The 24,267-nt window shown below is 42.1% G+C and overlaps 1 protein-coding gene across 3 annotated transcripts in view; it reads right to left on the bottom strand.

Moving 5' to 3' along the window:
• Positions 1 to 24,267, bottom strand: part of grin2aa (glutamate receptor, ionotropic, N-methyl D-aspartate 2A, a) — a 145,963-nt gene that overhangs the window by 18,193 nt on the left and 103,503 nt on the right. For all 3 annotated transcript variants that reach the window (XM_086186075.1, XM_086186074.1, XM_086186073.1), the window contains 6 exons: positions 16,519 to 16,633; positions 8,370 to 8,572; positions 5,979 to 6,150; positions 3,944 to 4,097; positions 2,723 to 2,848; positions 2,403 to 2,632 (listed from right to left, as the gene is read on the bottom strand). In XM_086186075.1, the coding sequence (XP_086042201.1) occupies positions 2,403 to 2,632; positions 2,723 to 2,848; positions 3,944 to 4,097; positions 5,979 to 6,150; positions 8,370 to 8,572; positions 16,519 to 16,633 (1,000 nt within the window). The remainder of the gene's footprint in view (positions 1 to 2,402; positions 2,633 to 2,722; positions 2,849 to 3,943; positions 4,098 to 5,978; positions 6,151 to 8,369; positions 8,573 to 16,518; positions 16,634 to 24,267) is intronic.

The following is a 24,267-nucleotide window of genomic DNA, read 5'->3' as shown; positions in this document are numbered from 1 at the left end:
CTGCCCTCCACTTGTGCATGAACGAGCTAACAGCCAGGATAACGTTCATTTCTCCCCCTTCATAAATGGCTAACAGAAATTTTAAAAAAAACAACAAAATAAAACCCGAGATGACTGCTTACTGGAGGTATGTCTGAATGCTATTGGTAGTTGCTTGGGTTAAGGTGGAAAGAGCTGTTAACGAACCCACACTCCTGAAAATTGATTTAGAGTTGTGCGTTGGGTCCTGAGTGACCCTCTGCTGTAGCTTAATCATGTGACCTGGGGGAGCATTTACACATCTGCAGGGGTTTGGCTGTGTCTCATTGCAGTAACTGCTGAAACGCTGTAGCGGTCAGTAGGGTTTCTATGCTGCTGAGTTTGTTTGTGAGCAACAACGCCGACTGAAAAGGATTCAATAGTTTTGGAGTTTGAAATAAAAACACGCAGCACGACAGTAACATTTACTGAAGTAAAGGTAACACCGGAAAGAGCTCAGATCAGAGGAAGAGACATCGTGGAGGTGCACAGGAAGAAAAGTTATGTTGCGAGGTGGACCAGCAATGTGTAGTTACAACACCAGGAAGGGTTAGGAAGGTTACATGTACCTACACACTCATCTGCCATTCAATGTATGACTATAAATCAAGTTGTATAGTTAGCAATGTAGCTTATCAAGGATGCTATTCACCGCAAAATGTCCCCCACATTGAAACAAGCTGGAGACATAAGATTCGAAAATAGCGCCACTCAGACGTGATGTGCTGCATACGTCCATTCAGTGTATTTTAAGCGTGAGAGTCATTAGGGCCATTAAGAACAAGGTTTCTGGGTCTGCAAGAAAAACTAGTCACCGCGTGAAAGTGTCCCTGAGTAAGATACTGAACTTCACATTTCAAAGTGTGTAAGTAAGTTGCTTCAAAGGAGAAAATGTTTGTTAATAGCTCTGAAAACATAGATGCAATCAAGCCAATCCGTGTATTTTTGGGAGGAAACAAACACACACGTGCTCTTCCTAACCAATGTTAAATCACAGCACCAGCAATTGAGGCTCCTATGATGTGGTCATGTTACTCTGTGTCTGCAGGTTGTATAATCCTTAAAGACCTTGACAAGCTGAGAGAATAATGCTTCTTTACTGTGAGTTTGCTTACAAATTTTCTGCCCCCCAGTGGTCTCAGATCAGTTAAAGCCATTCCAAAGGATATTGACCAACCAGCATCTCAGGTCAAAAACCTCTTCAGTGTCCTGTCTTGCTCAGCAAATCGGTCTGAACGGCCATTTACCCTTTTTTTCCTTCCTTGGCTGACCCTCTCCGTCTTTTTATATCTCTTTAGCCTCTCCCTCCTCGTGCCTTTCCTTTCTCCTTACCTCAGTCGTCAACCTGGCCCATATCTGTCCGCATGTTGTCTTGTACCATCTTGTGTGTCTTGGCCTCTTGCTATTCCGCAGTTGCCCTCCTGCCAGTCGCTATACCCCCTCTCCCATCCCTCCCTCCACCTCTCCTTCTGTATGTTGTCAAATTCTTCTGCATCAGTCTCAAATGCACTCTCAGAGCATCTCCCCATATATTTGTCTCTCTCTCTCCCTCTCCCTCTCTCTCTCGGGAACCGTCTACCAGTTTGTTCTGCTTTTCTTCTCTATTTTTCTACAATCCGCTTGACCTTTTCTTTTTATCTTTCCGCTTGTCTTCCTCCTCCTGCATAGCAACCTCTTCCACTTTAACCCTTTCTTAAATGAGAGAGCCCAAACATTAAGGGGAATCCAGATGTGCAAGAAATACATTAAGGAAACACGATCCAATTCGAGAAATAGATGAAATGCAAAACCACAAGCGCTCATACAATTGCCAAATCAGAAGCGCTCTGGGATGCTAGGGTCCGTTTGGCAAGCCTCACTGCAACATTTTCCTTTTTTGCATTTGTTTTCCTGATTTGTATGCGTTATGGTATTTTTAGCATTTCCCTTAATGCTTTTGCTTAGTGGCCACTCTGCGTATATAAAGCTTTCACAGAAAAAACACCCTGCCAACATTACAGTAGATCTGACCAATTTAGGAGAAGCACATTTTACAAGGGATACAAAAACATGTAAGAATTAGATACATGGATGACATCTGCAAGTTTCATTTAAATCCAGACAAACAGACATAGTGCGAAATGTTTAGACAGATACAAAATGAGTTGGACTTGCCCAAATAAATGATAAATATTTTCAGGTGCATATCATTTATTCTATAAATTACACCAATCATGGTATCAACTTGGTTTCTTGATCAAAAAAAGTAGGCGCGACCTTCATCGTCTTTAAAAAAAACAAAAAACAAAACACATTTGAATACAAAGATCCTAGAGTTTGCCTTCAAAGTTACACATCACTAGTTGTCACCTTAGACACGTGCTGGGTCTAAGCAGGGTTGTTACCTTGTTGTCAGAAAGCCCAGTCACTTGGTCGACAAACTCTTCCTGGATCATGAAAGCGGCCAGGTTGGCAGTGTAGGAGGCCAGGAAGATGACAGCGAAGAAGGCCCACACTGACACGATGAACTTACTGGTGGTGCCTTTTGGATTTTGCACCGGGACAGAGTTGTTGAAGACGAGACCCCAGAGCAGCCACACAGCCTTGCCCATAGTGAAGGAAGGACCATGGGGGTCTGAGAACAAGAGCATTTAGAGGAAGGTGAGAACATACGTGTTGTAATAATAATCTCAGTGTCTGTGTGTATATTCATGGGATTGCTCACCTTTTCCCTGTGCCAGGTTTCTGTTGAAGCCAAGAGGACTGATGTACTCAAACATGAAAACAGCCATTGCAGTCACCAGTAGGAGCATCACAAACATCATCACCCAGACTGATGCACTGAATGGCTCTGAGGTGGACAGAAAGACATACAAGCACAGGGAATTACTATCAGCATGTGTAAAACACATAAATATAACACATTTTCCCATTTATGCTTAGTACCAATCTGTCTTTCCATAAGCTGTTGAATAAATCAGTCTCACACGCGCACGCACGCACACACACACACACACACACACACACACACTCACACAAATACTGTGTGGAAGAGTGGAAGAAGCTGACTCCTGCATGTTCACAGAGCCCCTAAACCCCAACCCCACCCTCCCTCCACACACACACTTGCATATACACAGGCACACCTCCTAGTTGACAGTGTGAAGAGGCGTACAGTATGAGAAGGCCTGGTGTCAGCAGTCCTGTCCTCCCTCTGAGCTCCCTACACTACTGCAGAGATTAAACTCTGCTTTAATGTATGGGAGAGCACTACTGGCATACAGCCGCACTGAGCGCGTGCGTGCAAGTGTGCGTGCGTGTTGGCAAGCAGCCATTCTGGGGTATTCCTGCTAAGCCCTTATAATTGCCCCTTTCACAGCAGTATGCTGCATATATGACATTGTGTGTGTGTGTGTGTGTGTGTGTGTGTGTGTGTGTGTGTGTGTGTGTGTGTGTGTGTTTGCTGCCATGCGCCTGTGTTGGTCTCTTAAGCATGTACGGCTCAGTGGGCTGTGTGTTTGTGCCAATTTCTGCTTTTGTCTGCAGCCTGAGTAGAGGAACTTGGATGTTGGAGTTGAAGCATCAAACGGACGTGACTGAGCAGCCATAGCAGGGATATACATGGTCAGTCAGGTTAAAATTCCTGTGGTTGAGTCCCTCTCAGTTAAGTGAGCGCTATTGTGGCACCAAGCAGGAGTTGAGCTAAATCCCTCAGATGAAAGAGCAAGTATTGACGACTGTGTAGCACAACTGAATTGTGTTGTCAGCTCTGTATCTGAGGGAACACACACACACACACACACACACATACAAATACATACACACACACACAAACGCACTCCTCCAAAACAAACACTCCTCTCACACAAAGTGGAAAAGCAAACAAGACATATCTTTCAATCCCTTCCGTACTGAGTGCAACAACACAGCTAATGATGACAGTTACCAAGAAAGGCTGACGGGGACACGGTTCCGTTACTACGGGAGACCATGACGCTGATCCCGGTTTCCACGAACGGGACGGAGAAATCGATGACCTCAGAACGCTCCTCATTGATCGTCAGAGATCCGACGGCCATGACGGCTTTCTTATAGACCACCTAGAGGGGTAGGTGAGAGGGATGGATGGATGGATGAGGAAAATGAGCGATTAGGGACAGAGGAAGAGGAGAAGAGAGGACAAGACGACAAATGGGTGAACAGGAGGAGGGAAGACAAATGGGAAAAACAAGATATAGAGGAGGAGGTGAAATGGAGGGGAGAGGGAAATGGACGATAGATATGAGTGGACACAGGAAAAGAAAGAGGAAATTATACATATTAACATTCATCGATTTCCAACATGATCAATACGATCAAAATTGCTGCAGTACATTAGATACATATTAGAATAACGAGAGAAAAGCGCTGTTAAACATCATGAGCATACAAACAAATTTTTTCTCCTGAGTGGCAAAAGACACAATGATATTGTTCACACTTATTGACACACTGGGATCAAATGCAAACAACTGCAACATGTGTGCTCAAGAACACTGATATTATTCAATGCACATCAAGCGATATTTGTTCAATATGCAAGTGGGAGTCGCTGCTAAATACTGTCGGATGAATGCCAGGTGAACCTCAACTCACCGAGTAAAGTCCGCCATAAAAAATATAGACACCAATAAAGTTTACAGTCTTTAAACGAACTCTGGGACTTTACCTTCACGTCGAAGCTGGCATTTAAAGATATGCAAATGAGTTTCTGCAGGAAAGATTTGTTTACTTTTTGAGCAGTTGGTTCCAAAATCCTCAAATCGGAGAAATGTTTTATTCTGCCCTGTGATGGTTTTGCAAAGTCAACTCTTTGTTTAGAACATAAGTTATGTCTGATGTACAGCATATCTCCAAAATATGAAATTTCCTCTCAGTCTTGACATGAATTGGGATACTGGTGAGGACGTAGATGCTAGTAAGCACTGGTATCCCACTTTCTTTCTAAAAATACGACGAGCATGTACAGGTTAAGTAGTTTCCTGCAATACTTTTATTAAAATAATCAGTTTACGCTTTGATTACAATGCAATAATTTAATTTATCACAGAATACAAACCCACAGATAAAAAAGTATCTGTGTTCAAATATACCACGTGCCCCAAAATTTGAGATGATATTGGATCCCAACTTCTAACAAAATGTGAGTCACCAATTAAAGTTTAGTGAGAATCGAGTGATAGATGATGATCAGATGCCGGTCCAGTGTTTTCAACGTAAAAGGAGCAGATGCAGCATGAGCTCTCTACACACTGGCAGAGTCACAATTTGAACTGCTCCCTCAAACGTATGAAACATCTGTCCCATCGTGTATCCCGGACCTCTGGTTATAGTGGTTTAATGAGGTCGCTGGAGACTTGCCCTGATCACTGACCCCAAACTCAGCATTACACCAATTAATAAAACAGCTTTTTTTACACACTGTCCAAACAGGTCTGTAGTCTGGTTAATGGCTCACAATTGTCTTAAAGAGACACTTCACCCCAAATTTTCATTTTCGAGTACCACACCGATACATTAAAGTGTCTTGAGTTGCCTCATCACTTCTTTGTGACTTCAGAATGCAGAAAGAACCAGCTGCCTATATTTAGCTTTAGGTTAAGGTACAGTAACTGAAGGCAAAAACCTGAAAAACTACCCAAAAATGTTGGTTTATAAAATCTAGAATTTCAGTGTATAACTTCTATAAACTCTCAAGCTCATCATTCCGTATTAAGTGATTCAAAATCTGCAACATTTTGATGTGAGCTAAAATCTGATGACCTATATCCCTTTCTGTTTGGCACTCATTCGCCGTACCGCTTTAAAAAGGGGGTAGCGTTTTATCTATACATGGCACTTTTTAAAACCAAGCCTTACTCACACACACACACACACACGCACACACACACACACACACACACACACACACACACACACACACACTCAGGTGTTCCTCTTACCTCTCCCACCATCCCATTCCAGACATTGTTTATCTTCTTTCCATGTTTGCCATTGGTTACCAGGTACAGGTCATAGGTGAACTTGACATATTTAGCAATCTTCTTCAGAATATCGATGCAGAAGCCTTTACAGCACTTCTTGATGTAGGTCCCGCCAGCCTCAGTTGTGTTGCTGGTAGAAACACAAACAAATATGCAAGGCATTAGTAAATGATTCAGAACAGCAGCTGCAGGTACGGCCAAGCATTATTTGTTTGTATGCAACAATTTCTTTCCATCATCCTCCAACACAAATGCACTTAAGAACAAGCTGGGCTCCGTTTCCCCTTTAAGATATTCTACATATTTTATTGAGGAATGAACGCACTCTGTCTCTCTAAGGAATGAGGTTTATGACACTTTATCCTCAAGCCTTGCACCATCTGTGTATACCAATTTGAGAGCAGGGGGGTTTAGACACTGTTCATATGCACAAACACACACTCACCAGCTCACTTCAACTTCCAGCCACCTGGGACTCTCATTTAACTTTCAGATGTGTGCTAATTAGGACAGGATAACCTCGTCCTTTTGTTTAACAATAACCTGAACTTGATGGAGGAAAAAAAAAACAAAAAAAAAACACCAAAAAACGTCACCCACCCAGCCATGACTGTGCAGTTACCTTAAGAGCTGAAACTCTTGTCACTTTGGAGGATTTCTGTTGTGTCGAAAAAACATTAGCCAAGTTTTGCCTCAAGCACAAACTCTGGTGATACTGTCACTAGTCGCCATCGATCTGTCACACAAATGTCAACCCAAGTACTATTCATTCCCCGAAAAAAAATTCTACTTTCTTACGATACAATAGTTTACCAAGAGAGAGGACAAAGTTTATCTAGGTGAGACAAATGTGTGATGCACTATATTCGACGTATAAAGCAGCTGCTAGTGCTCATTTAAAAGGAAATAAAGCTGCTCATTTGCATTTTAGTGTAGCAAAGTATATACAAAGAGGTAGAATAGGTGGCTTCCTCTGCAATAATTAATAGAATTAATAGACTAGTAAAAAAAATGTGTCTGTTCTGCAAAAACCTGGCTGCTGTAACTGCAAGTTTATTTTGATAATGCAGTATTTATACGTTCCAATTGTACTCAAATACTACAGGCAGGGGGAGGACTTGCAAGGGATCTGTTATAATAGCAACAGAAACAAGGACAACTACGTCAAGTTTCTGGCAGGTTCAGCTGGTGTGGTGGGGGGGGGGGGGTGGCAGTGATAGAGCAAGCATATAGGCCAGTGCTATAATAGCTGGCTTCATGAACACTGTGTACTCATTTAGTCAGACCAGAGCACAGTTCAGGCAGCGGAGAGCATGTGACGTTATGGAGGCTGTTTGTGAAGTTGCCAGGCCAACTTGATATAGAACCACCACAGGGCCTGAGGGGTCTCCAGAGAGGGCAGTGTGGGTATATGTGTGTGATTGTAAATGTGTGTGAGTTTGGGTTGTTCTTAGGCCCAGCCTGGATGAGTGAATTTGTGGTTCTGCATGCATGGATAGTCCTCTAACCCCCCTCCCCTCCCCCCCATTCCATCCCTCCACCACCATCAATGCCTCTTTCCTTCCCTCCATCTATCCCCTCTTTCTCCAAATGGACACCAAGGATGCTTGAGTGGGAATTGCACTACGGGAGGGAGGAATGCACTGCATTGGCTTTCAGAATGAGTGGACATGTGGCAACACAGAGTGTATATGAGCTTGTGTGTGTTTGTCCTCCTCCTCCTTGGAGATGCTTTATCCTCCGCCCTACTTCACAGTGATTCTGGATGAAAATCTCTGTTGGCCTCTTCCCTGGGACCCTATTACCACTTAATAACTAACCATGTGTGTTTGTGTAGTAGTTACTGCCAGTAATTTGTATACATGTAGCAGCATAAAATGTGTCTCACGGTAAGTGGGTGTGTGGTGAGGGGCAGCATTAAATTACTGTCTACAAATCAATGAGTTCATTCAGTGGCACACACAGAAGCCACTGTACTGCATACTTCAAGAGTATTGTTTGGCCAAAGGCTGGTAGTATTTGGGAGTTTGAGATAAAAATGGTTAAGGAGGAAGTAAACTGCTGAGGACAGCAGTTGCCTCCATTTTCAGGAGGAGGAAAGAAGCTGCTGCATAGAGTCCACACTGCACCTCTTCCTGAGCTCATGAAAGAAACAAGAGGGAGCGCGCAGGAAGGCAGTGACAACACTGAAGAAAATAAAATAGATGATGCGGTTCTTACCGCTGTCTGACAATCAAATACAGAACAAAACAAAAGAGGAACTTTTAATGCAGTGATTGATACACCCTCATTAACATATTCATGGTCAGACGAATTGTTCAAAAAAGGCATTCATCAAACTCTACATACTCTTTGATATGCTTCCTGCAGGGCACCGAGTTCCTCATGCAGGTACCGGTCAGTCTCTCTACGTCCTCCACGATTACAAAAGGTTTCTCCTCTAAAGTGACGATGGACAGATGGTTGTCGTCGAGTTCGGCATCACCGAAGGAGTTGAAACGCGGCCACACTGGGTACTTCAGTGTCAGGCTGCCATTGTCCAGTCTCCCCATCTGTGGGAGGAAGGAGTGGAGGGTACAACAGAGGAGATTATAAATTAGTCAACTTGCCAAGGTTGTTAAGTCGCAAAAAAAAAAAAAAAAAACTACATCATATACTTTGGGTATTCGCAAACAAAAAAAAAAAACCTTCAAAAAACAATCTCAACAGCAAGTAAAATAAATTGTTGATACAGTCAGCAGCTTGTACTTACGGTCTTAGATTTACTATCCTAGAAACAAGCCCCTTCATCTAACTGAGATGCTGCTGATGAGGGATGCTGTCTTATGTTATGTGTCCTGAGATTTTCTTGTTAGAACGAATGCACTGTCTTTGAACCCTTCTGACACCTAAGTACACTCACTTTGTCCACCAGTTAAAATTCCATTCAGGACAAGCAGGGTAAGATCTGGTTTGACTTAGCTTAAAAAATAAATAAAATAAAGACACACCATGTTTTTGGCCTCAGCAGTCCCCCCACCCCACCCCCCCCCCCCACACACACACCCTAACTGCTTCCTTATACAGCCTTTCTACTTATTCTATAGTTCTAGTATGTTCACATCATCTGATTTCCTATTTCCCTGTAGTTGCAATTACTACAACTGCCAGACATCATTTGTCACTTAAAAATCAACAGAGGCAGTTTTTGCCATTTCCATTTCTGATCTATCCAGTCAGTGTATCTTGGGAGGACTGTCTCCTCATTAGGCTGTAAGTAAGACAACACAAAAAAAGGTACATACATGGACAAATTCACACAGGGTGACATAGTTTTGAACAGTAACACATAGATCTGAACCTGAATGAACCGCTACTAGCATGGATATGAGCCTTTTTTTCTCCTTAGGACCATGATTCCAAAACTGGGCTACGTGTACCCGAGGGGCACCCCTAGTTATGGCAGGGAGTACACCAAAAAAAAAAAAAATCTGTTGTTTGCAGTTCCATTAATTTCTTAATGAGATCCAGAGTAGGGCTGCGGTTGGCCTTCTGAGGATATACCTCCATTGTGTCCAGTTAGACCATTTAGCACCCAATATGTTGCTTAACTTGCTCAAATATGGATACTTGGTTGAAACAATCTTGCCCCGCGCCCATGGGAGCTGCAGGACCTGTCACAGGACGCAGTACAACAGCAGAAGTCCATGTCCCGACTGTCTCCACCTTCTGCTCCGGGGCTTCCAGCGCCATGTCTGACACTGCTAGCATTAACGTTAGCAGTGCTAGCCTAGCCAGTGGTGGTGCTAGCGCCATCTGTGGAGGTAGAGGGGGTACACAGCAGGAGGTTGAATGTGTCAGAGGGGTAAAGGACTTGAGAAGAGTTTGGGAACCAAAGTGTTAAAGGGAGGTGGGGTGACTGCATATCATTACAAATTCTTGTGAATGATACCATTTATCAACATTTGTTTCCAGATGGCTGATTGTCTTCATCCATAGGCCACAGTTGGTCACTGATTGGTCTGATGAGTGTAAAAACTGTAGTCACCAGAATTCAGAAAGCACCTGTAAGAGTTTTGAACCATCAAGGAAACACACAAGGTAAAACTGCTCTGAGGAATAGCATTCAAAGAGAGCCTTTTAGATTCAAAAGCACATTGAAGCTGCTCTGGTCAACTCGCGGTGGCTACACTACTTACTAGGACACTATATGTTTTTTTTTCATCCCCCTGTCACCTGTCTGTGACTGATAGGCCCTGACAGTATGACAGTGCTGTGTGATAGTGTTGTGACGATTAAAAATTCAGGAAGTTTTCAGAGCTGCAATGTCACAGATTCCCCTATGGATGCTCTCTACCCGCCCACACCTGTCTGTATGTGTAAGTGTGTGAGCACAGATGTGTGAGCCTGTGTGTGTGCATGCATGTTATTTACTCATGTTTGTGTTGGACAGGGGAGGACAGGAGATAGAGAGAGAAGCAGGCAGCGAGGCTTTACTTGACTCTCAATTATTAATGTTACAAGAGACAGAAAATGGCAAAAGCTCGCTGTCACTCTCCATCCATTACAAAGTCATCATTCTCTCTCCCTTTCGACAGGCCCACACACTCTCGCCAGCATACACTTATCCATGTGCATAAACATGTACTGTAGATTAAGCCTTGTGTGTCACATTCTATCAAACAGAAAGGTGCTGGAAAAAGTCAAGCACACACTATTCTCACAAATGCGCCCATATTGTGATAATGTGCCCATGCGCTAATCCTTCAACCCTTTAACCCTGGAGTAATAGGGCAGGGGTGGAGACACACACACACACACACACACACACACACACACACACACATTCATGTTGTTGCTTAACCCCGCACGCCTGGCTAAGTCATTAACAAGCAAGCAGAGAGGAAGTGAAATTAGCATTTTAATTGTTTTGCTTTGAGTGGTTTTTATCCTCTGACAGGGATTAAAGACTTTTTCCACGCATACTCACGCTACTGTCAACAGCTCACTCAGCAGCAACATCTTTGAGCGAGAGAGAGAGAGTGTGTGTGTGTGTGTGTGGGGGGGGGGGGGTTTCAGGGCAGTACTCTGAGGTGGCATGTATGTGGTTTCTTGTGTGTCACCTTCACTCTCCAGGGAATGGCCACATTTGTCTATCTGTGTCACCCCAGCTGTTTTGCATTTCACAAATGAATGCGTGCTCGTATGTGCATACGCGTGTGTCAGTTAAAGCGTTGGGGAGGTAAAGTAGGAAAAAGGACAGGTAATTTTACGAAAAAAGACGTGGATTTAATGTGATGAATAATGGAGGGGAGATGAGGGAACGTCAACACAACACAAGAGGATTTGGAGCGCAATGGAGGAGAAATATTTGGATACAAGCAGTATGAAGCAGCAGTTGAATGTTTTGTATTGATATTCAGTTCAATTCAAAATTTTGATTCTGACTGAGGGAAGCCCTACTTTTCAGATGTTGGGTTGAGTAAATCCTTACATATAACACGATAAATCTATTATCTGTTATAAATGTATGAGTGTAATTCATGGGGGTAAAATTTCCCAGAAAGATATGCATTTTTCTTCTTTTGCATACATATATATGATCTATAAATTATTTATACATACATATGTGTTAAATACGAGATTCCATACATGTAATCTGTTAATGTATACAGTATGTGTAATCTATTAAATAATACATTCAAAATATGTGAAATACGGTATGCTCTATTAAGGTGTAAAGTGTAGCAGACTTTTAGTCCAAAATGATGATTTAACATAATTCTATTTCTTTTTTGCGCTGTTATGTATCGATATAAATCAAAGCTGAACAGGCCTACAAGAGTCAAAACAGACGTCCAACTAAAATTCGTCAGATCCTTTCATCATTAAAATCAGCTTTTGGGGAGTGGCTCTGATTTGGTTGGATGAATCAATAAACTCAAAAGAGATATATATCTATTCAGACAAAGGTTGGAAATGGAGAGGAGGAGGAGGAGGAAGGGAAGAAGAAGCTGACTTCAGCAGCTCTTCTGGTTTCCTGTTCCCCTGCTCTCCTCTTCCTCTCTGTCTCTCCTCTCTAATTAAAGAAAGAGGGGTTATAAATTAATGCCCAGAGAGGAGAGAGGATTCTTGCTATCGACCGGCCAGGCGGCAGAATGCTGAATCTCCCTTCATGAAATACCAGATATTACACACAAATGCGCACACACGCACACATGCACAGTACATGGAGAGCAGTGTGGTGTGACAGAGGGGCCAGTGGGAGGTTACGATGATGGGGCCCATGGGATTTCTGCATTATAGCATCCGATGGCTGGCAATCCTATTGCATCATCACACTGCGACAGATTTTGTGTCACTAAGTGACGAGTTGACAGTCTCCACCAGAACTAGAGCGTTTCTCTGCATTTGCTTCTTCCTCTCTGATGAGCCCTTGTTTTCTGTCTTCTTCTCTCCCTTTTTCATCTCAAACCTGCGTTGCTTTTATTTATTATTAATTTTTTATTAATTTTATTAATTCCTCTCCAGTACCTGCATATCACACTGCCATCTGCTCTCTCCCACCATCCCTCACCCTGGCTTGCTGTCATTCAGTGTTTGACCTGTACACACACACACACACACACACACACACACACACACACACACACACACACGCACACACAATGGTTAATCAACCTGAACCCCTGGTACAGGTGAGAGTGAGAATGACACAAGAATAAAAGAGCACCTTCTATGTGCCAGTCCCACTGTGAGAGTTATCAGTGTGGCAATTTGCATTATGGGAGAATGAGTTCCTAATAGCGTGGAGAAAACCATTCAGTCATAAAACAGTATCTGTCACTCCTGTCAGACAAAATTATGTCGCGAAAATAGATTTGCCTCTCCCTCTCCAGTGCTCACTCTGTGTTTATGTGTGTGAATGTGTGTGTGCTGGCATGCAGGAGAATCCATGCCTGTGTGTGTGTGTGTTTGTGTGCGTGCGTGCATACATGTGTTTGTGTACATGCATTTGCGGGGGAGAGAGAAAACAAGGGCAGGGTGAAAAGGAAGATGAATCCATATAGCTTAGCGAACTTTTGTTGACTGGACAGCAAAAGTGTGTGTTTGTTAAGGTTTTGTGTTGTCTTTTTCTGTCATTTTGGAAGAGAGAGACAGAGAGAGAGAGACAAAGAGAGAGAGTGTGTGTGTGTGTGTGTGTGTGTGTGTGTGTGTGTGTGTGTGTGTGTGGAGAATGCGCTCCATGTTGTGACTCTCCCAAGCACTAATCCCATGCTGTCTGTAATAATTATTTTGTGAACTGGCTGCTGCAGCACTTCTTAAAGCAATTTACACACTCCATCTACTCAGCAGGAATAAAACATAATATCCTGGTTCTAATCAGTAAATACACTTTTCTCATTCAGTCAATGAAGTTGTAACTGACTGTAAAAACACAATTCATCATCTCCTCTGCAGCATCAGTGATTCTGAGGCTGTGTATTTTTAAATAAAGTTCCTCCAACCGTGATGCTTTTGTTTTACTTGACAGCGCTGTACATTTTCAGATTTTGTGAGATGGGCTTTGAATACGTATTCATGAATTTCTCCACTGGATGATTCCATTCAGTCGAGAACACTTTTTTGTTTGGATTGTGTGAAACAGAAAACTTTTCCTCCTTTCCCCGCCAACAAAATCAAGGAATATGAAGTTGTCACATAAATGAGCTGAGTCATGGTTAAGTTTACTTCATTTTAAAGTGATTAAAATGTTTTGAGCTTTCATTCGATAAGATGTGAGCACAAATCTATGCTTTTAAATGTGTGTGTGTGTGTGTGTGTGTGTGTGGCTTTTATCCTTAAACTAAAGCAGGCTCCTTTATCCTTTATATTGCTTTAGATGAGAAATGAATTAAACATCTTCCCAGTATTGTTGAGAAAAATGAGTATATTTTATGAGATGAGCTGACAAAAACACACATATATAAATATATATATAAATTTTTCCTCACAACATTCGCCCTCTATAAAGGTAGCTTGACATTCTCTAAAAACATTCTAAAAGTGAGTGATGAGGCAACTGATTATAAATCAAATACTCCTCAGTGTCTCTAAAGCATTCTCAGAATATTGCAGTTGAAATATTTTGAGAATTTTTAACCATATGGGAAGTTTATTTAAAGTAATTTCCTTAATATTTTCTTCTATATCATTGGAAACCAGGCCCTCTCTTACACATGGAGCAAGCTGGTCCTTGGGCAAGAGCAAACGTCATTGTTAGTTTCAAGCTGATGCAAATGACGTTTACACACCAAGCGTCCTCAGAGTTTAACTCGCAAACGAATTTGAGCTCTACCTGCGCTGGCAGGTGCTTCAGTACGATAATGAGGCTGATCTGGTGCAGCTGTGGGCTGTTGCTAATTTGGAACCTCTGAAAACTTTTGCACCATCGACCAAGGAAACACTGGTTGCCACCTCCTCTTGGGTGGATTCCTGCTGCCCCTGTATATAAACATAAGATGTGTTCTGATGACACAACCTTTAATACCAAGATGAGGCTAAAAAAAAACGCCCAAGCACACGGTGAACACAGCACCATCCCCCAACAAACTGATGTTAGCCAATGTTTAAATGTAGGACTTTAAGCCTAAATCCATGGTCATTGATATTCTTTCTTCCAACTATAGCTACCGGTTCTTTACAGCACAAAGTTAACCAGATAAATGTCTAAATCTGCATAAAACCTTAATAAGGTTACACCGGCTTTCTCTTGATCCATTCGCTGGCTTGAACCTGACAATCTTCCTCTGAAAAAAAAAGAAAAAAACAGCAATCCACTGTATTTGTTTATGTAGTCCTCAACTGTAACCCCCCCAAAAAAAAACATCCACAAAGATGCAGTGATTCTCAAAACAACTCAAAAACCTTAAAAAAGTAAGTATAAATTGAATTCCTCTTGCACATTTGCTCTCTGCACCTTGGCCCATCTGTCTCCATCATGCTCATCTCAGCATCGCTCCATACGACTCTCCTCTCCATGTCTATTCCTCTTGTGCCCCAAAGGGACACATTTTATATTTTTAGAGCATATGCATATTTTTGTACTGAATTTTTATCTCTTGATCATCACGGAAATCTCTTTCTGTGCTGCTGATTTCTGGCGCAGGGGTGGGACGGCTGCACCAGACATAGGGGGGAGCAGCTCCCAATTATGTTTCCTCTTTGGGTCTCTGTATCTCACTTGCCTTCAGTTCTCTTTTCTCCGCACCACATTGAACTGATCAATTTCACAGGCCAGGCTCTCTGTTTACCGCAACATACTTTACCTTCCCTCTGCACACCAACAAAGAGTCTTCTGTGAGTGTGGGTGCGTGTCAATATGAAATATGAAAAAAGCTTGTCTCAAACACTGGGTGGAGGCTGTGCGGATTGCGGCAAACTAAACAGAATACAGTAAAACACACACGGATGTGACCCGAATAAAAACCTGATTTGTCGGACCAGAAATCTCTCAAGAACTGTCAATAACGTGGAAGGGTAAACATGCGCACACATACAGGAGCGGTGAACCCTAACCACCCCAATAACAGAGGTCTCAGGCTGTGATTAACTGTGATTTGAGGGGCTACTGGAGACCACAGCAGAAATCAAAGAGAGAGGAGAAAATAGTTGGCTTGGTAAAGGAAAGAAAGGGGGAAAAGAGGAGGTAAAAAGAGACAAAAAAAGGAGCTGTGGAAGAACTGACAAAATTAAAAGACAGGAAAGACAAGTTCAAAAAGGCATAACTATCAACCATCATCTTCCTTATCCAAATCCTTCCTGAGGCCACCCCTCTCCCTTTTTGCGATCCCTCTCTCAACCTTTTGCTTTGAGCCACAAACCCAATCTGAAGTATGAGCTACCGGGGCATTAAATATGAGGTATTCAAGCCCGTAAGAAGCAGCCCGATGTAGGTATCAAGATGCATGGCTGCCATTTAAAGTCCATTACAATGCCTGGAATACTAAGCCATTCACAGCGGCCATTCATTATGGAAGCACTCTCTATTCTAGTTAAGGAAATCAGATGCTAAATGAGCTCATTGATTAGCGACGTATTGGAAAATAAGAAAGAAGTGGCGTTTTCAAGATTGTTTTTTTTTTTAAGCATTTGTTGCTTTTTTTTTTTCTTCTTTTGAAAGGCAATTCACAAAGGTCACTTGTCATGTTTCAGACATGGGGCTGTGACGTCTTTATCCTTGGAATGAAGTTTCTGTGGGTAGTAGTGGCGGTATCTGGTTATACAAAAACAGATTTATAAGCAAAAGCAGCAAAAACACACAAACCAGGGTGAGGATTTGAGAAATAATGAGGTTAGCACTGGAGGCTCCCTAAAAACAGGCACAAGTTTAAGTATTTAGTTTCATAATAGCATAATAGATTTGAACTTATTATGTGTAGAAACTATATAATCATATCAACTAAACTGTTAAAGTCCAAAGTTTCCCAGAAATAGTACAAAGAATATAATCGTTAGCACACCCAGATGTAGATCATACCTTCTCCCACTCTCGGTCCTTGTTGAGAACAATGACCACCAGCTTTGGGTTTTCTTGGTAGCCATCTTCTGTGAAGGATAAGTCTCTGCCATCCCACGTCACATTCATCATGTATCTAAGACGAGGAAGCAGCAGAGGGGAGGAGAAGGGGGGGAGTTGTGGGGTATCGCGGGTTTGAGAGGGAGTAGGAGAGGTGATGAGGGGAAGGGAAAAATGCAAATAGAAATAGAAATTAATTCAGGTGGGGTGAAACGGGAAATTGATTTGTATTAACATGACAAAAAGTCCTTTTACAATCTGCTAGTGTTAATATCCTAACATATTCACATGCATCCTTTGTTAGGGGAAGTTGAGGAGTCAATTCACGTTCCAGTAACAAAAAGCATAAACCCCTATACTCAAACATACACTGTATATACTCCAAATGACCTCTTCAGCTGATTTGAAAGATGTCTATGTGCCTATACACAAGTACTGTATTAGAGGTGGGAATCAGCGTAATCCACAGTAACAATATTATCATGATGGAAACATTCTACAATATTCCAGTACAGTTACAATCTAGGATACACCCTGATATCTGTGGACTGAAGACCTCTAAAAAGGCCAGACGTTGAGCTAAAACGACAAAGGACACACAAATGCATGATAATGACTCACAAGAGAAAGTGTCTCGATAATGTGATAGATATTTTGTCTAAACTCTTTTGTACACAGACCGTGACAGTACCGGAAATGATAGTTGACTCAGACACTAACACTGGCAACACACACACACACACGCACACACACACACACACGCACACACACACACACACACACACACACACACACACACACACACACACACACACACACACACTGTAATGAGTGACCCATATGGCAGGTCACATTAGCAGAGATGGAGGGCATTGGGAAGATATTCTTGGGTCTACATCGCCACCACATTAATCATGGCTGCCCCCCCCCCGGCCCGTCTCCCTTCTGTCAGTGGTCATGAACAACGTGGCAGAGACAGCTCCTCCTTTCTTCCTCCTCTGTTCTGGCGCTGGGTGACAGGGCAAACATCTAAATGGAACATGTGCCCACGTGACGTGTCTTTGAAAAGTCACAGAGGAGCGCGGCATGGGAGGTGTTTCATGCTGTGTAGGACATTGTGCTGCTATACTCGCTGCAGTGGAGCAAGCAAATTGTTCTTTTATTTGTGGTGATTGTCAGATTTTGGCAATTTTTGCAACAATACTGGTTTTAATAAATTAATCCAATTGCCAGATCTCATCTCTTTCCCCTTTCATCTGCTTGTCTCGAAGATTCTCTGAACTGTAAAGCTTCAAGTCTCCAACGTGGGGTAGGAACATTTTTCACTGAGTTCCGAGTTAACATGTCAGGTTCACTCTTCAATGTGACACCAAATGTCCCTCAATCAAAACAGCAACAAAAGACTAACTTGATAAACTCACTGAGAAACTTAGGATCATGGGAATTTTTGCTGTTGTTGTTCACCATTGCAGAAGATGAATCGAACGAGATTAAAGAAACATTACAGCCAAACATTGATGATGCGATGTTCCTAACGTCCATGGCCCACCCCCTCTTTTGTTGCAGTGGCTGTTGTTTGACGGGCGGGACCATGGGTAGCATAACCCCACAAACCTTCACAACTGTCAATCTCTGATTTTGATCTCTGACTGCTTTGATCTTCATTTGCGTACATACATCCAAACAGACACCAGCATCAAAGCTATGGAGAATCCCGTCCGTCAATCCAAATCCTGACTGTTGTCTCCATCGGACTTGGCAACGCTTTTCCCCAAGGCACCAGCGATCCACAGGTCACCGCTCAGTTGTTGAGTCAATCACGTCATGGACATCTAATGAGATTTCTTGTAGTTAGAGCTTGTTACACATTATGTCATTTAATTCTGAGGAAATAGCTGCAATCTATTTTCACCAAGAATTCGATGCATCCGCTTCACACGCAGCTAATAAAGCTAACGTGGTGCAGCAAATGTACCCGTGGTAGTTCAGCGCTTCCACCCGGTTAAAATCGCACTAACAGTAATTGAAAAGTATGTCTTTATTTTGTAGATTAGATGAGATTGCGCTCTCATCTTTCCACCAGAAGCAGCAACATGACTTTGATGAAGAGAACCCCACACACACACACAGCCTGGCAGGAGATAGAACCTTCCCACCGAAGGTCTTGAAGCAAGGACGTCCTCGCAGTGCTCACTCTGAACCACTCAGCCACCCTGTCCTGAACGACCTTTTAGCAATAGAGACCATAAGCTTGACATATTTCTCTGGATTTGTAAACTAATGGAAAAACAAGTTGTCATAATCTCAGTACAAAATTTTGCAAAACATTTAAAACAGGTTGTTGGGTTTTTTCCGGCGTTTAGACGTAACGTTACATCATACCTCAGTGCACGCTCTAAAGGATATAGCTAAATACTCAACCGAAGATAATCACGTTTTTTTAATTAGTTTTTGCCGTTGCACTTGCACACTGCGTGTTTCCCAGGCTTGCAGTCTGGAGTAATTACAGTGGGGTTAGGGGTTTGGATGATTTAGGAAGGCAGCAGAGATAATGAAGAAAAAGGCTGTGTGATATGTGTTTGTGAGCATCTGTGGTGACACTTCAAGATGTCTCTTTAAATTTCTGCTGGCAACACACACACGCGCCCACAAACACACACATTACCTCTCAATGGCCCAGATGAAATCAGCTAGAGATAAGGGTATTGACTTGGTTTTTGTGATTAAAATAATCTGATGTGCCCGCGAGCCACCAGGTGAGCGGTATTAAGCCATTTGATTGGACATGGGATGCAGCGCTGAACCCAATTATGTGCAACTACAGCAGAGAAAAGAGGTGCCGGAATCAATAGCAGCACCCACGCGGGCTGCTCTCTTAGACAACAGCCCATTCTGCACTTTGCTGCCATCAATCTGGATGACACGCACAAACACACAGCTACACAAAAATTGCATATGCACAACAGAACTGGCTCTTAGTTACTGTATACTTTACTCCTCTTTGTTGTTCATTTGGTTTCTCTTTCTTTTAGTCTGTTTTTTCTCCTCAAACAAGCAAAGACAGCAGTATTTACTGCAGCAATATAAAGGGTTTGTGGTATCAAAGTAAAAGCAGGAGTAGCAATATGAGCAGGACATGATGTAAAGTATAATTTTTTTATATCTGGCTGCTGTTTCCTTTCATTGTAAATGATTAATAGCCTTGGAAATATTTGCTGTTATTGCTAAAACCGTTAAACGAGGGCTTCATTCAGATCTAAATTGGCTCTTTTTTTGCGAGTGACAGGCTACCATCGTTAACATTAGTGTCTGACGAGTGTGGGGAGGATCCCTGCTGAGATGTCTGACATGTAACAGTCTCACTCTGAAAGGAGATGAATTATTGCTGGAAGAGTGTGATCAAGCAGTGAAAAAGTGGAGTACAGGGTCAGAGAGTAACAACTGCTGTAAAGAAAATTAAAAGAAATAATAAGTGATGATGTCTGCATATTTTCCAAACCATGGCACCAAAATGATGCACCACACTTTGCAACGCTTCCACGGACAACCTCAGGGGATGCAGATGGGACGACTGCTGCCAGGGAATAAATCAGAGGCCTTCTTCATGACATGGAGTGCAAACAGAATGGAGGTTGTGTTATTAGCTAAAGTTATTGTGTTGACCCGACATCAGTACACACGAAAGCATGGCGCGATAATGACAACAACAATCACTCAATAAGCCAGAAGTATGTACAAAGAATTAACCAAGAAGAAGAACTAATGAGATGCCACTGCAGGGAGCTTCTCAGACACGAGAGTCTGTCAGTGACAAAAGCAAGCATCTGTAGTGGACTGAGAGACAGAAAAGTCCCTCTTGGGATCATTTTGCAGCCATTTTGCAGTTGTTGATTACAGTGTTCTTGCTCAGTGTTGAGCAGTACACACACACACACACACACACACACACACACACACACACACACACACACACACACACACACACACAATTACTTGGCCCACCTCAAAATTGTGCTTTGTAATGTTTCATCTCCCCTGTAACACCGAAACTCAGCAAAGCATCCAGTTTCTCCTACTTCCCAGCCTCCATTATCACAGTAATCTCTCTATTCATTAGGGGGGATGAACTGAGGGTGCAAAGGTGGGGAGAAAGTGGAGAGGGGGCACCCAAAAAAAGCTTGAATGAAGATAAGACAGATTGAGAGAGAGAGAGAGAGAAAGAGGGAGAGGGAGAGGGAGAGAGAGAGATGAAGTGAGGAAAGTATGACCAGAGAGGAAGAGGACTAAGCCTCAACAGAGTTAGGATAAAAATGTATTCTGTGTTATTTTTTCCTCCCTTCCTCTTATTTTGGAGTGGAAGGGGCTGTGATTCGGGGGGGGGGCATTGCACCACAGCTAACCAGCACTACCCTTAAGCACACACACACACACACACACACATACAAGCACACACACACAAAACATTCCAACAGCAAATGTCATATCCATACAAACATACTTTCTTTTCCTAACTGACAGTACAGTCAGCAATAAAGATTGCATATTAATGATTTAGGAAGAAAAAGACATTCAAAATATATGGTTCCATTCTATTTTACACAAACCAGATTCCACGGCAACCTTCTGTGGTAACAGCTGTCATGACAAAGTGCTCTTGACACAGAAGGCATTATCTCTGGAGTGCTCACTCATTCCCAGTTACGCCGGATTTTACTGTGTTTGTGAAGTTCTTACTTTCTGATAAGAAGTCCACATTTGATCCGAAGAGGCTTTCCAAGAGAGAGATGATCTCACAGATGTTACAATGGCCTTTCAAAAGGGTGTGTGTATGTGTGTGTGTGTGTGTGTCAGTGTGTTCACTTAGAGACGTTTGTAATTCCTCAAGACAAGGACCAATTATGCGGACTACCAGAGCACTCTATCCAGGAAGGACGTGCGCACACACACACACACACACACACACACACACACACACACACACACACACACACACACACAGTTTGAAGATGTGCGACAGTCTTCAAGTGATGTGTCTGCTATCAGTGCTGATTTAGGTCTTTAAGAGGACCCAAAGAAAACACACACCAAGCCTCAGGTAGCAAGTGTTAAGAGTGACATGAGGGATGACGGTACAAAGTGAAATAGATGCAGCATAGCAGTCAGGCTCCTTTATGTGTGTGTGTGTGTGTGTGTGTGTGTGTGTGTGTGTGTGTGCGCGCGCGCACGTGCGTGCAGCTACTTTTCTTCGAAGCAGGGCCAGTGTGAGGTCAGTCTTAACAATTACATTTTGTTTTTTTCAACCTTTTTGTAAAATATAGCACATCTTCATCCTCTCATCACTCCTTGCCATGCGGCAGACATTGATATTTATGGGGATTTTAGGGCACAACACTGGAGAATCTTTCTTCGATAGCCCCTCCTTAATGAAAAATGAATAAGTCTTGCGTGTAGTGGGGAATGCAGTGGCTCCTATTGCTGCTGACTGAACTCCCCTCCTCTCAAACCTGAGGCATTTCTCTGTCAGCACCTCAGCTGCCAATCATGAGCTTTTCCTGCTTCATACACCTGGGAAGTAAGGACTCGTTGCTCAGTTTCGTTTAACTGTAAATAAAATGAGAATTCATATCATTTATACTCATATTAAAAAACTTAAATCTTTATACAATTTGCAATTTTTTTATGAGAAGATAAAATGCTAAATTACATATTTATAAGTGACAAGAGATATTTGTATTTTGAGTACATTAATTGCTGGGTATATAATATTTTTATCCTATTGTAAATGTTTGTTTTTAATACCTCAAAGAAGCAATTCTACAAACTTGTGACGTTTGCATATATATATACATATATACATATACATACTGTGTGTGTATATATATCGTGTATGTATGTGTGTATGTGTGTGTGTATATATATATATATATATATATATATATATATATATATATATGTATATATATAGTCATGAACAATCAGGTAATAATAATAGTAAGTATTACTGTAAATCTAAAAATGTTGGGGTTTTTTTTAGCCTTTCAAGTAAAATCTACCCAGACATTTATGCAAACCAGGAGGCAGCTGTGTGTCTGTCTGTAATGATAGCTTTTCCATGTGTCTTCTATGAGACACACCCCCACAAGGACACTGCAGGTTGCGCATTAAGCACTTGAACTGCAATCTGCTCATTGTTCTAGATTGAAAATGTGGGTTTTGCTTTGCAATCACCATTTTCAAGTCAACAACATCCGCATGAGAGCATTTCTTTGCATAATCACACACAGGCACACGCCTCCTTTAATGATTTATTCTATTTAAAAGAAAACATTCAGTCTCTTCCTCCCTGAGACTGTTACCTGCAAGGCGGCCTCATACGTAAGCTGCCGGGAGATATTTGAGGAGTAGAATGGATCCAACCCACACATACACAAAGTGTGTGTTGTGTATTAACACTTCTGTCAATCTCTTTCATGAACTACTTTGCTTTTCTCACGCTCTATTCCTCCATTTGATGAAAAATAAAACATGTGCGCCTGGCTTTATTCTCATTACTGGGTCATTAGCTAAGATAGCTATAGCAACACAGGGACAGACACATGGTTAACACGGAGAGATAACTTATTTACATAAAGAGCACACACACACACTTATTTCATACCAACATTAAGGTGACAGTTTGAAGGTCATGAATTTTAAATATCGCCCATTTATTCTATGTGTAGTGAGATCCCCCGCTGCATGTAAAGGCATTTGTGACAACTCTCAGGAGAGCTGCAAACACAAATGTATAGCGTGGAATAATAAATAAGCAGACACACAGACATAGCCAGTAATCGCGCGGGCATGAAATATTTATGATTATGTGACTGATAAGTTGAGACACTAGAGAATCATCGTTTCTATTGTGTGAAATCAACTCAGTTCCTGCAGCAACAATACACACTCTAAGCTACCGAGGCAAACCTGAACCAAAATAGGGTTTTAGGACAGTTTTGTAGCTTATACACTAAGATAATCCAAGCTGTTCATTAGAAGGGTAGGCACATGTGTGGGCAGTTTCAGAGCTCGTACAGGTGCTAAAACGCCTTCCTTTGACTTGTATGATTAGTCACCGTGTTCAGACACCACTGTGCCTCTGCTTCCAGTGTGGGTGTACAGCCGGATGTTGTCTGGCGATCTGTTGCTGCTGCTATCAAAGATGGGGGTGGAGACAAGAGTTGAAAAGAATCACGGTTGGTTGCCAATTACTTTAAAGTTTTAAACTGCAATACTGGAAATAAATGCCTCATAAACTCCTGCTACCAACTTGTTAGTACATTTGAGAGTTTTAAATCATTTGAAACATTTTAATACCATTGAAGGGCTTTTTTTAACTTCCGTGACTTCGACCCCTTTTAATGCTTTTTAAAGCTGCAGAATTTTTAGAACTTTTACATATTAATGGAACATTGCACATTCAAGTCACTGTCACACTCATTCACTCAATACTTGGAAGCTCAGTGGTGCCTGGTAAATCTCTCTAAATATCACATGATATGAAGTTTTCATGTTTTCAGTGTGTGGTGACACTGCGTAAAAAACTGTTATGTCTCCAGTTACAAAAAAAAAAAAATGCAAACTCTGAACCAGAAAAGAAAAAGTTTACAGTGCACGTCTCTCCTCAGTGGATCCATGGTTACAACTTGCATACGCGCTGTTGCAATTATACTC

Source organism: Aulostomus chinensis, chromosome 18 (genome assembly GCF_037954235.1).
Source record: "Aulostomus chinensis isolate RoL2024-O1b breed Wild chromosome 18, RoL_Achi_v1.0, whole genome shotgun sequence".
NCBI lineage: Eukaryota > Metazoa > Chordata > Actinopteri > Syngnathiformes > Aulostomidae > Aulostomus > Aulostomus chinensis.
This window is presented reverse-complemented; position numbering and strand designations above follow the sequence as displayed.